The sequence below is a fragment of the Felis catus genome, chromosome E2, assembly GCF_018350175.1.
Source record: "Felis catus isolate Fca126 chromosome E2, F.catus_Fca126_mat1.0, whole genome shotgun sequence".
NCBI classification, from domain to species: Eukaryota; Metazoa; Chordata; class Mammalia; order Carnivora; family Felidae; genus Felis; species Felis catus.
Window position 1 is genome coordinate 28639405 of NC_058382.1, and position 13526 is coordinate 28652930.

The 13526-nt window shown below is 52.1% G+C and overlaps 1 protein-coding gene across 3 annotated transcripts in view; it reads left to right on the forward strand.

The window, feature by feature from the left end:
* Positions 1-12895, forward strand: part of NOD2 (nucleotide binding oligomerization domain containing 2) — a 37209-nt gene extending 24314 nt beyond the window's left edge. For all 3 annotated transcript variants that reach the window (XM_045045969.1, XM_023245187.2, XM_019819738.3), the window contains exons 7-12: positions 1722-1805; positions 3667-3750; positions 4497-4580; positions 6541-6624; positions 9573-9656; positions 11566-12895. In XM_045045969.1, the coding sequence (XP_044901904.1) occupies positions 1722-1805; positions 3667-3750; positions 4497-4580; positions 6541-6624; positions 9573-9656; positions 11566-11638 (493 nt within the window). In that variant the 3' untranslated portion in view covers positions 11639-12895. The remainder of the gene's footprint in view (positions 1-1721; positions 1806-3666; positions 3751-4496; positions 4581-6540; positions 6625-9572; positions 9657-11565) is intronic.
* The last annotated feature ends 631 nt before the right edge of the window (positions 12896-13526 follow it).

Sequence of the window (13526 nt, forward strand, 5' to 3'; positions counted from 1 at the left end):
AACTTAATTCCTTTTGAGAGAAAGAGAGCGAGCAGGGGAGGGGCAGAGAGAGAGGGAGACAGAATCCCAAGCAGGTTCCGCGCTGTCAGCACAGAGCCTGATACGGGGCTTGAACTCACGAACTGCGAGATCATGGCCTGAGCCCAAGTCAAGATTTGGTCACCCGGGCTCCCCACAAAGGACTCTCTTCTGTTGCTACCACCTGCTCCCCCAGACTCAGGATGCTGAGAGCGGCTGTGGCCAGAGCGGGAGCCTGGCCTATCCTCCAGGGAAGGCTGTGGGGTAGTGAGAAGTGGGAAGGTACTATGCTCAGAATTTGAAGCCTGGGTTTTGGGCTGGTATAGCAGAATAGTTGAGAGAGCATGGGGTTCTGGGGCCAGACCAACTGAGGTTTGGATCTAGGATCCTTGAGATTTGAATCCTCATTTGCTATGTGACCTTGGGTCAGCCCAATGTCTCTGTGACTCTGTTTCCCCTTCTGTAAAATGTAGATAATAATTACAGCTTCCTCCTAGGTTGTTGTAACGGTTAAATGAGTTAGGATACATAGAAAGCTGGCGCGATATGGTCAGTGCTTTATGGAGGGAGCTTAGTGGCTAAAAGGTGGTGGGTAATCATGTAAATTCTCAGCGTGTTTATCCTACGGTGGTAGTTCAGCCCTCCCAGAAGGGATTAGATGCGGAACTGTTTGTTGGGGAAAATGCCTCGGAGGGGAAATGGGGAAGGGGGCTGGGGGAGGCTGGGAGAGTCAGCTCACTACAGCGCAAGTCTGACCCTGAGAGACGGGGAGAGGGAAGGAAGGAAGGCTGGGAGGAAGCCTCTAGACCTTGGGGCAGTTCTGAGAGCACAGAAGACTGTGGGGGAGTCCTCCAGCCAGATTTGCCCAGCAGTCTTGTGTTTCCCAGTCACTGGCTGGGAGCAGCCTGTGGGAAGCGACCTTGAATTTCCCGGCACAGCAGCCTGTGGTCAGAGGTGTGGGAGGGCACCCTGCCCCTTCTCAAAGAGGATAATAGCGCCTGCTCTGCAGGGTAGTTGTCAGCCAGAGTGGCTTCAAGGGCGTGAAAGTTCTCTAAAAAGAGGAAAAGTGTGTTATTAATTCCAGGAAGCCTGGGGTCGTGAGTAAGAGTTCTGGGGACCTCTCCAAAGTTCTCTGAGGTATCTGGATACGGCTGAACCCTCCCTCCTCCAACCCCCCAGCCCCCCAGCAGAATCCCTTGCCCTTTCCCAGCAGCTTGGGCGGAACAGGTGAAAGCCGCCTGCAGCAACGAGGGACCCAGGAAAGCGGCAGGGGGCATGGAGTCTGGCACCAGCTGGTGGCTGAGACAGGAGGAAAAGGTGTGACAGTGAGTCACCCTCCCTCCCTTGGGGAAACCACCTCCTAGGACAGCTGACAATAGTGCCTCCTGCCCATACCTGTCACACTGCTTTGCAAAACAGTTCCCCCCCCCCCCCCCCACTTTTTTCCCTTTGCAGCTGGAGAATGAACTAGCGGGAGTCACGGTTGAGTAAGGTTGGCCAAGCAGGAATAGACAAGCACCCGGGCAGTCTGCTCGACAGGCAGGAAGAAGTCGGGCTGCCGTGTCCAGTAGAGAGGTCCTCAAAGCTTTTCTCCACGTTTCCGTGTCTGGGACACACTTCCTCCACCAGCCCCGGGTGCTTCTGGGCACTAACACCCCCACGTCCGTCCCGCACTCCTTCAGCCTCCCTGCCTTCTTTTCCAGGCTGGGCAATAACCACATCACTGCCTCGGGAGCCCAGGTGCTGGCTGAGGGGCTCAGAGCCAACGCCTCCTTGCAGTTCTTGGGGTAGGTTGGATTCTGGGGCAGAGGGGCCCCCGAGGGGGCGGGTTGGGGGACTTAGCAGGTGCAATTTTTCAGCTGGAAGGCCCCAGAGGCAGCGGGAGAGAGCGGGTGGCCCCTGGCTGCCTCAGTACTTGCCTTTCACTCAATAAACAGGAAGTTCAGGATGTGGGGGGTGGGCAGTGCCCGTGAGTGGGTGGCAGGAAGCCCTCTGGTCCTCACTGGTGCTAGGGCTGTGCCTCTCACCTTTGGGAGCTTCTGAAGAGTGCCATTGCCTGGGCCCCACCCAAGTGGTGAGAATCAAGGGACGATAAGTAAGTGGACCAGGCTGGAGATGGGACCCAGGACAGGAGGGGGCTTCGCCGGGTCCTTCTGAGCGTTTGCGGCTGCAGGGTCGTGCGGAGCCTTCCAGTGAGGGGAGAGGAGTCAGGCACAGGCTGGGAGGGCAGTCCCACAGACCACAGGTCCCCAGAGTATGTGTGTGTGGGGGAGGGGCTTCCTCTGGCGGCTGAGTGACTAACCCCCCCCCCCCACGCCCCCAGGGTTGCAACCGGGCAGTCCCCTGTAGCCCCGCTGCTGTCCTGCCTTACCTGGTGTGAGCTGGCATCCATTTGATGAGAAGTGGGAGTCTGAGAACCCAAGACTGTAGGAAGAGACACTAACCTTAGGGCCCAACCCATTTCCTCGGCAGGCAAGCTGCCCACAAGCTCAGCCGGAGCTAAGGGCGGAACCGGGTTGCTTGAGAGATCAGCACCTTTTCCACGCTACATTACCAGGAGCACAGAGTCCAGTACAAGGGTGGCCCCAGCCCCACCAAGCTCTCTCCTGCTCGAGGTCACAACCAGCGTATGCCGGCTGTTCTCTTTCAACACCTCTTTGTTAAGGCACCTGTCTGCACCCACAGAGCACGGTGCTAACCCCCCCCCCCACCAGATACTATCATATGACACAAACCGTTCTGAATATTGGTTTTTGTTTTTTTTTGTGTTTTTTTCTTTTTTTGCCTGCTTAACAATATATCTTTTGTACCACAATGACTTCATTTTTAAAAGACTAGCTGGTTGGTATTCCACTAGCTGGATGTCTGTAATCTATGTAACTGGCCCCATGTCGGTGCGCCCTCACGTTATTCCAGGTTTTTCGCTCTGACGTAGTTTTTTGCTCTCTCCCCAGGGGCACAGAGCAGTGCTGGCACACAGCCAGAGCTCAATAAATATTAACCGGATGAATGAAAGCGTGGTGAACATCCTAGCTCGGCTAGCTTTGCTCACATGTGCACAGACAGGTCTGGGCTAGCTTCCCATATGTAAAACAGCCAGGTCATAAGGAACGAGTTGGGCTCCACCTTTGAAAAGGGAAGTTTCTCAATTTCTGTGGGTCTGAGGGGGATGACCCAGGAGGTGAAGGAGTATGACACCGTGAGGAAATGGGGGACATTAGGGAAGAACAAGAGAGAGAGCTGGCTTGCGGGAGAAGAGTGAGACTTGTTTTGGGTGCTCCCAGAGGGTAGTTGAGGACCTGTGGGTAGCAGGCACCAGGAAGCAGATCTGACCTAAATATCAGGGAAAATGTCACCACGCTGTGAATTGACTTTGAGAGTGAGTGACTGAGTTCCTTGTCCCTGAGGACGTGTGCTGGGTGGGCCTCTACTATTCTGTAAGTCTGACTGAAAAATGAATTCAGTTTCACCATCCCTCCCAAAAGGTGGAGGCAGATCCACTTTGCTGGGGCCTAGGAGCCCCCCTGAGATCTTTCTGGAAGGTCCCAGAGGGGCAGAACCATGGAGAGGAAGGACACCGTTCACGCATGTCTAGAACACATAGCAGTTACTCCCTGACCAAATGACGCAATCTGTTGGCCTTTTTAGGTTCTGGGGCAACAAGGTGGGTGACGAAGGGGCCCAGGCCTTGGCTGAAGCCTTGGGTGATCACCAGAGCTTGAAGTGGCTCAGGTAAGCTTTGGGGTCTGCATGGTTACAGGGAGCCAGGATGAGGAAGGGAGGGGCCTGGGCCAGTTTTGAGGGTCCTTCATTTGATTGAACTTTGTTCTTAGCCCCCTGTGTTAGGCAGTGGGATGCGAAGAAGAGACCCTTGGGTTTGGAGTCAGGACACTTGAGTCTTTCTGGGTGACTTTGGAGGTGTTCCTTCTCCCCTTAAGGGTCTTGATTCCCTATCTGTTAATTGAAGGTTTGGGGCTGAATCAGATATATTAAAAAAATTTTTTTTAGGTTTATTTTGAGAGAGAGAGAGAGAGAGTGTGTGTGCATACACGTGCGCATGAGCAGGGGAAGGGGAGAGAGGGAGGGAGGGAGAATTCCGAGCAGGCTGCATGCTTACACAGCGCAGAGCCCCCCATCACAGGGCTTGAACCCACGAACTGTGAGATCGTGACCTGAGCCGAAATCAAGTCCGATGTCCCAATGACTGAGCCACCCAGGCGCCCCTGGATCAGATATATTTTATCTCAAGGACCAACTGCAGTCCACGAATAATGGCTACCCAGGACATCACGTTGGAAAGAGTTCTAAGGCTGCTTCTCAGCTTAATGAAAATGAGCACTGTAGTCAGTTGGTAATGTCTGAACGAAGCAGACCAGGATGTGGGGCTATGTGCTTCGTGCATTTTGTCCTTCCCGGGTTACCTTATCTCTGAGGTCCCTCCCTGCTCTGATGTGTTTTTGTTCCTTGATTCCGTCCAGCCTGGTGGGAAACAACATCGGCAGTGTGGGGGCTCAAGCCTTAGCCTTAATGTTGGAAAAGAACGTGACACTGGAAGAACTCTGGTGAGTTGAGGGGTTCCCTGCTTTGAGGAGGCCTCATTCATTCCCTGGCCTCCTCCGTGGAAGCGGGTAAAACAGAGGTGGGTAACCGAGTGGTTGGGCTGTTGGGTTTGTCCTTCTATGTGCTGGGTGCATGAAGCTGATAGAGCCTGGCACGTAGGTGCTAATTCTTTTAATGGAATTATATTTCCTGGTTTGTCGGCTTGTATACTGCCTCCGTGTGGCCTAATGGTTGAGGCCCGAGACTCTGGAGTCAAGCAGGCTGAGCTTAAAGGCCTGCTGTGATCTCAGGCGAGTTAAATAATAAGCTCTGAATCCCAGGTTTCTTACCTGGAAAATGAGGGGCTGACTGCTTCCAGCTGTGAAGCGTGTATTGTTACATGCATAAAGTCTTTTTTAAACACAGGTGTTCCTTTCCCAGGTTTTATTTTATTTTTAAAAAATGTTTATTTTTGAGAGAGAGCGTGCACGGGAGAGGGGCAGAGGGAGGGAGACAGAGGCTCGGGAGCGGGCCGTGCACAGTGCAGAGCCCGACGTGGGGCGTGAACTCACAAACCTCGAGATCGTGCCTTGAGCCAAAGTCAGAAGCTTAACCAAATGAGCCACCGAGGCACCCCACGTTTTGTGGATTCTAAGGGAGGCTGAGTGCCTAAGAACGCGGGAGAAGTAGAGCGAAGGTCACCCTGGAAGGTGGAGTGGGGTTTGGGGCAAGTTAAAAGGTGAGCCATAAACTGTGCTCACACTGTTGACCTGAAGCTGATTCTAAGCCTCCCGTCCTTTAGATGCCACTAGCTTGGACTTCTTATGACATGTTCTGGGCAGTTCCCAATTCTATCAGGGAGATAAATATGCTGATTTCTCCAGGAAGCGGAAGGCCTTTGAAACCCATGATCACCGTCACAAAGTGGATATTGTGGTGGGATAGCTCTGCCGGTGTCCCATTGATTATATCCTGATTGGACTTTGCCACTTGGAAATTCTTGTTAGAGGCATGCCTCGCCGTTGAGTGTATCAGTTATGACTACACTAGGCTGCAAGTGAGGGAAGAACTCTAGGTACAGTGGCTCAAACCAGTAAAGGATTTCTTTATTTCGTGTCCAACCCATCTGGAGGTAGGTGGCGTAGGGCTGGTGTAATGGCTCCATGAGGCCAGCAGGGGTCCCCAGTCGGTGGCTTCGCCTGAAGCCATGGTTGGTTGCCTCATGGTCAGCAGATGGCTGCTATGCCTGCGACACTGCTTCCGTGTCCCCAGATTCAGTCTGTGTATCCAGGAAGGGCAGGAGGCCCAGGCCAGCTCTCCCTTTTATTTTATTTTTACTTTTGTTGTTGTTTTTATTTTTAAAGTTTATTTTGAGAGAGAGAGAACACAAGCAGGGGAGGGGCGGGGAGAGCGGGAGAGAGAGAATCCCAAGCAGGCTTCGCACTGTCAGCACACAGCCCGACGCAGGGCTCAAACCCAAGAACCGTGAGATCATGACCCGAGCTGAAACCAAGAGTCGGATGCTTCACCGACTGAGTCACCCAGGTGCCCCAAGCTCTCCATTTTAAAGAGAATTTCCCGGAGCCCCATCTGTCAACCTCCCCTTAATGTGTTCATGGCCGTGTGGATGTCACTGGCTGTAGTGGAGAGTCAAAAGGTAGTTTTTTTCCCCAAGTGCATGCACATAGTTGCCCAAACCGAAGGAGGCTTCCATTAATAAGAAAGGGAAAAGGATATTAGATCACTGGGACGTGAGGGTACCTTTTGTATAGAGGAGCCCTGGGGTGAATTCTCTCCCAGAGACGTCCCTGGAGTTGAAAACCCTCATACTCTTACTATATCTCTTCTTACTTCATCTGCTAAATATAGATTTTCAGACGTTGGATTTTCTAACTGGGGGGCAAGCAGGCTAATCCTTATCGACATCGTCTTCCGCAACAAATGTTACCATATGAACGGGATTTTCTCTCTTTTTCTTGCCAGCCTGGAGGAGAACCATCTCCGGGATGAAGGTGTGTGTTCTCTTGCCAAAGGACTTCAGAGGAATTCAAGTTTGAAAGTCCTAAAGTAAGGAACCTGTAAGGAGCCGGGATGATGATGGCAGGCCTTATAGGGGGCAGCGGCGGGGGAGAGGGGGGACAAGGGGTGGATATGGGCAGCTTCCCGCCTCTCTCACTCATGCAAAGGTGGCCTGGCAGAAAACGGCTGGTAGAGTCAGGGTTCCCCCAAACACAGACAGGGATCCCAGGGCAAGTTGTTTGCTTGGGAGGTGGTTCCAGCAAACCCTGGTGAGGGGTCATCGCTAGTGGTTTCTCTTGGGTTATGCAGGCAGGCGTGCTTGCATTTATTCATGTGTGCATTCATTCATTTCGTTGTTGTGCATTCATGCATACATTCACCCACTTATGTATCGATGCAAGAAATATTTCTGGAGCACCTGCTGTGCCAAGTGCTGTTGGAGGCTAGAGGATAGAGCGGTGGAAAGAACTGAGCAGGCCTCAGCCCCCTTAGCTCTTGGATTCTAATGGGAGAGGCATATAATGAACAAGCAGGCCAATACACAAGATTATATATAATAAAGGCTCTAAGGAGTATTCAAGAGGAGATGTACCAGGGAGTGGCTGGAGAGGGCAGGGTCGCAGCTGCCTGGGGAGAGCCTCTCTGAGAAGGTGACATTGGAGCTGAAACCTGGATAATGAGGAAGGTTATTGTTCTTGCAGCGCTGAGGTCTCAGGAATGCGCATTCCAAGAAGACCAAACAGCAAGTGCAAAGGCCCTGTGGCAGAAACAAGCTTGGTTGTTTTGAGAACAGAGGGCAGGGCCAGCATGGTTGGACTGTAGGGGAAGATACAGGGGGGAAGAGGCAGGGTGAGGGGGCCACGTAGGTCTCAGAGCCATGGGGAGGATTTAGGGCTCTATTCTAGGGGCAATGAGAAACCTTTGGAGGAGTTTAATTAGGACAGTAACATCTGATTTACATCATAACAAGATCGTGCCGGCTGCTCTGTGCGGAACAGATGGAAGACGGGTCGGGGGAATTAAGGTCCTGCTGTCTTCCAGGTGGGAGATGGAGGGGGCCTGGATCAGGCCAATGGCAGTGGAGAAGGCGGGTGAAAGTGAGCAGGCAGTGGTGGAGGTCCTGCGGAGCATCCAGGACCTGGAGGGCCGGACAGCAGCAGTGGTGGGTGGCTGGAGGCGGTGGGGACCACTGGTGGCGGGCTCAGCGGGCAGGCTCCCACTCCGCGTGGACAGGGAGAGTGGACGCGAGCAGGAGCCCAGCTCGCGATCATCACGACCTTGTGCCGGCGCTCTCCGAGGCTGGTGCCGTGCTGCCAGGGGGTGCCAGAGGTCTCACTGGAGAGGGACGTCCGGGCATCATCAGATGGCTCCTTGTGCTACAGGACGGGGTGGCATCCGCCCTGGCAAATGTGGCCCGTGGAAAACGCTCGCCTTCAGAGGCAGGCAGACAGCTGCCTCCGGGAGAGTGTGTGCTTCGCTGCCAGCCCGCCATCCACTCTGGCAACACTTGTTTGTGTTGCTTTGCAGGGGCGAGCAAGTTGCCAAACGTTTGGGGGAAACACTTCCACTCGTCACTTGGGTGAAACCGGGCTGGGAGGCCCCGGTGATGCCTGGGTGGTCTAAGCTGGGACGCCAGGCTTTGCGCGGTACCTGGTTTCGCATTAACCAGGTGTGGCTGTGGCACATTTGTCCCCCCTCGTTGTCATGCATTTACCCCAGCCAACCCCAGGGGCTGTAGGGGCTTGTCCCACGCTGCCTCGGCGAGTCTTATAGTTAAGTGCCACCGATCTACATCATCCCTCACTGTTTCCCCATAAAAAGCAAGCTTCTTATGTATCTTTTTAAAAAAAGCTAGCATCCTTCTTTTTCTGGGCATAGTGACTGCCAAATGCTGGTTCAGTGTGTGGGCTCAGGCACCTGACAGCCTAGGTTTGGACCCCAGTTCCACCGTTACCCGCCGTTTCTCCTTGGCTTTGGGCTCCTGTAGCCTTGGGTGTAAACGGGGTACTAGGCGGACCCCCTCTCAGGGTCATGAGCATTACTGGTGTGATGGAGGTGTTGAGCAGGCTCATGGTAAGAGCCCAGCAGATACTGGCCGTTGTTATCACTGGCACTGCCTTACGGTTAGCTTCCTGGATGTTCCTTACTCCGTGGAGGTGGCAGACAGGTGGTGATGCCTCGAAGGCCAAGCTGTGAGCAAAAGAGCAGCATGGGGCGGTGGCTCTTTCCCTGCTGTCCCTGATGGTGTGAGTTCTCCCCTCTCAATTCCCAACCTTGTATTTTCTCGATTCCACGCCCCTCCCCTGCCCACCACCATACGAAAATATTACTGTTCGTTGATTATTTCCTATCAGTTGGGTGTGGTGCCAACTGCCCCGCAGAATATGCCGTTCTTTTCATTCTTATGTTTCATGAGGCAGGTGCTCTTTTAGGTCTGCCTTACAGATGAGGAAATTGGGACTGATTTGCCCGAGATTAAAAAGGAAGTGGTGTAAGCTGGATTGGAACCCAGGAAGTAAAATGTACATACTTAAAAAAAATTTTTTTAATGCTTATTTATTCTTGAGAGAGAAGGGGGGGGGTGGGCAGAGAGAGAGGGAGGCACAGAATCCAAAGCAGGCTCCAGGCTCTGAGCTGTCAGCACAGAGCCCGATGCGAGCCTTGAACTCCCGAACCGTGAGATCGTGACCTGAGTTGAAGTCGGACGCCTAACCAACTGAGCCACCCAGGCGCCCCTAAAATGCACATACTTAACCACCATGCGGTATCGCCTTCGGAAGGGAGTAGCTGCTTCCTTAGATAAACACATCTGGTGAACAGAGGAGAGAGGGGTGCCTTTCTCTTTAGGCACTGAGTCTTTGTGGAGGGGCTCATTGGAAATCGCAGACACGAGAGGGACATGTCAAGGGGGCCAACTCCCAAAGCCTCTTTTCATTGGACAGGCCCGAGAGGAGAACCAACATTCTTGAAGCTCACCTTTCTGTCTTCCTCTCCAGGCTGTCCAACAACCACATCACCGACCTTGGAGCTGAAGTCCTTCTGCAGGCCCTGGAAAGGAATGATACCATCCTGGAAGTCTGGTAAGGCCCCCTCGGTGGGCCTCGTTATGTCTCTGAGCCTCACTTGTCCAATCTGTAAAATGGGGCCCAAAGGGAGGGGAACTGGGTAATTTTTCCTCCTGGCTCTGACGTTCAGTGGCATTCTGTCTACAGTGGATCTGATTTCTCTCTGGGAAAGATGTTTTCACGTCTCCAAGCATGGATCAAGTCATTCATTTTTTTTTTTTTTTAATTTTTTTTTTCAACATTTATTTATTTTTGGGACAGAGAGAGACACAGCATGAACGGGGGAGGGGCAGAGAGAGAGGGAGACACAGAATCGGAAACAGGCTCCAGGCTCTGAGCCATCAGCCCAGAGCCCGACGCGGGGCTCGAACTCACGGAGCGCGAGATCGTGACCTGGCTGAAGTCGGACGCTTAACCGAATGCGCCACCCAGGCGCCCCACAAGTCATTCATTTTTAAATCCCGGGTATTCAGAAAGGTCTTAGTTACAGGTAATAGTGTAGGAGGATGAAGAATGAAATAGACACAAGAACTCAGGGGCCTTACACCTGCCTTCCCAGGTCGAGGATGTTATATCAGAGCCTCTGGGTAGAGGCTACATTGGCGGTGGGGGTGGGTGGGTACTGTTGCCTAGTGTTTCCAGACCTTTATAATTAAAAGCCACATTCCTTCATGTTTTGTAAAAAGCATCGAGTCACAACTACAGAGATTTATCCTCCTTCTTTCCAGGGACATATTTATAACTCACATAATAAGTACAAAAGCTTCCCCTGACTTTACACGTCATGAGTGAATGTCACTATATGTGTTTCAGGCACTGGTCTAGAAGCCAATCTTTATCTATCTATCTATCTATCTATCTATCTATCTATCTATTGCACAAGCAGGGGAGGGGCAGAGTAAGAGGGAGAGAAAGAATCCCAAGCAGGCTCTGCTCTGTCAGTGCACAGTCCCATGCAGCGCTCGATCTCATGAGCCATGAGATCATAACTTGAGCTGAAATCAAGAGTTGGATGCTTAACTGACTGAGCCATCCAGGTGCCCTGAAGCCAATCTTTTAAAACTAGCAGATCCCCCCATGAAAATCTATATTTCCAAGTTTTCTACCCAAAGTTTCTGACTCTGGGCCCCCCACACAAAATGCCAGGAGGTAAGCAGAGTAGAGAAGGGCTGATCGCACTCTCTGTCAGCTGGGCGGATGGGCTCAGGCTGACTGCACCCCACCCCCCCCGCCCCAAGCCTGCTGTTTTGGACCAGGCCCCCTGTCTCACCTCTGCAAACTTGTGGCCCCTGCTTTACATACGCAGACTGACTGGTTACGCCCTCAAAAATCATACCAAGGCAGCAGCACCAATACATATCCAATGATGAGGTTTAAAATACAGATGTCTAGGAATCTGTCCTGTGATAAAGCGCTTTTCCTTTCTGTATGGTTGTGTAATCCCTACAGGCAGTGAGATCCTCAGGCCCCTGGCAGAGTGTGAGTTTTTGTTTTAAACCCTTACACGGTCAGAGGAAATGTCACATTCTGTGTCCGGGAGGAGGAGGCCAGCATCAGGTTGATATTTTAAGGGTTCTGATGTTATTTGCCGCCCGTTGGCAGAACTTGGGAGGGTATCAGGGCTTGCTCATTGCATTCTTGACAGATTCTGCTGTTGCCTTAAAAAGAATCGCCTGCCTTGGGGAGTCAGGGCTGGCTGGGTCCGGTGTGGATTCTCTCTGCAGAGTCACGGAGGCTTGCTTTGTCGCACACAGTGACTCATGAGCTGCCCTGGTGGACAGAGGCTAACACCAGCACAGGAGGGCTGCAGCGGGGCCTTGGGGCCAGCCGTTCAGGCGCAGGTTTGGAAAGGAGCAGCCTCCAGTTAAAAGCACCGCTCTGGCTCAGCGTTCGCCCAGACCTCTCTTTGCTTTATCCCCTTTAGGCTCCGAGGCAATACTTTCTCTCCGGAGGAGACCGAGAGGCTCAGCCAGAGGGACACCAGACTCTTGCTCTGAAGCCCGGAGGCCAACGTTCATCTCAGTTTGTTTGTGAACAGGCCGTGGGTTTGGATCCCAGAAGCTGGATTCCGTCTGGCAGCAGTCCATTCACCCAGAGCCGAGTCCTGCCCGGGACAAGCACAATAGGTCACCTTTGTTCTGGCAGAAGAAGGAGCAACCGTGCCCTTTAGAGTAACTCTTCTGCAGCCTGTTTTGCGTCCCGTTCTTCCCAAGAGTCGATCTGTGGAACGTAGAAGAGGAGCAGCTCCCCGCCGCCTCTGGCTGATCCGACGTGGGTCAGTGGGGCGCATGGAGGTTACTGCGTGCCTGGTGCTGTAGAGACCTGGACCCACAGGAGCGGCCCCCCTTCCCACCTGCCTCACAGTGAGGAGGGGGATTCAGGGAGCAGCTTTCTGCCATGTTTTAACTCACGGGTTGTGGCCCATCCAGAAGTTCCCCACATCTGGTCCCTCCCCCCATCCTGGATCCCTGCACGTGGCACTTCCTCTGAGGGTAAAGTTTCAGAATATAGGTGTTCTCAGCTTTGGTATTTCTAGCCTCCCCCCCACCGCCCCAAGCCCAGGGTGGGAAGGGCTGCAATTCACCTGCTCTCCTTCCTAATACTTAACACATGATCGAAAGGGGACACATGACAGCCGTTCGTTCCCTAAGATGGGCTAGATTTTCCAAAAAATAAGACGACACTACGGCAAATATCACACGCACAATTTTTTTTTTTTTTTTTTTTTCAGCGAAGTCAATTACTCTTCAGTTAAGCCTTTGGAAACAACGCCCCACCCAAATGCAGCTTTTTAGAATCAGAATTTTGAATAGTCCCACCAGGTCTCTGGTTGATGCCTGTGAGTTGTGACAGCAGACCCCTGAAATGGTTCAGTGTTATGTGATACAGAGTTATGGATCAAAAGTTTACAGGGGCGAAATCAAAGACTTTTCCTTATAAGGCAGATGTTTTTCTGGATTTTTCAAAATGATGCATTGTTGAAGCCTCCGTAAACCATCAGGTGCGGTCCAAGTGTTATTACTTAAACGTTACTTTTTGTGCAAACTTGTTACTATTTATAAACCACTTGGTTTGATTCTCTCAAGTTTGTTTTTGTAAAAAACACGACCATGAATTTTATGCTGTAAATAGTCACAGGGAAGGAGAACTGTTGAGTCCTCAAAGCTGTGGGGGGTCTCAATAGATGGTGACCAAAATGTTTAAAAGATATTCGTGAATGTTGTCAAATATTAAAGCACAATTTTCTACTTGGAGGGGCAAAAATGATGTTTTGACTAGGTAGTTTATTGTTTAGGGCAAAAGCAATTCATAGACATGGGCTTGCAATCAAAGCCCTTTGGGCCTGGTTTACAAGGGTCTAACCCAGCGTGAAGTTTTTTTTTTTAATTTATTTTTATTTTTTTTACATTTATTCATTTTTGAGAAACAGAGAGAGAGAGACAGAGCATAAGCTGGGGAGGGGCAGAGGGAGACCCAGAGTCCGAAGCAGGCCCCAGGCTCTGAGCTGTCAGCACAGAGCCTAATGTGGGGCTCAAACTCACAAACCGCGAGATCATGACCTGAGCCGAAGTCAGACGCTTAACCGACTGAGCCACCCAGGCTCCCCACCCAGTGTGAAGTTTTAAGCTGTGTTGGCGCCTCCTGGTGCCCCTCGTGGCTGAAAGGCAAATGTGAGGAGGCCCCTGGGCCTCCCTTGATTCTCTCCCAGTGGCTCCAGGAGTCTTTACCAGCAAAAGGATGGAGAAGGTTCGGGAACAGCTCTCCTCAGCAAGCAGCCTCCTTGTTGAAATCCTCCTCAGGGGCATTTAATGAACAGGGGCTCAGGTGCTTCCTCACCAAAGTGACATCCACCTCCTTGAAATGTTTTGTGTGGGCCTGGCTCGC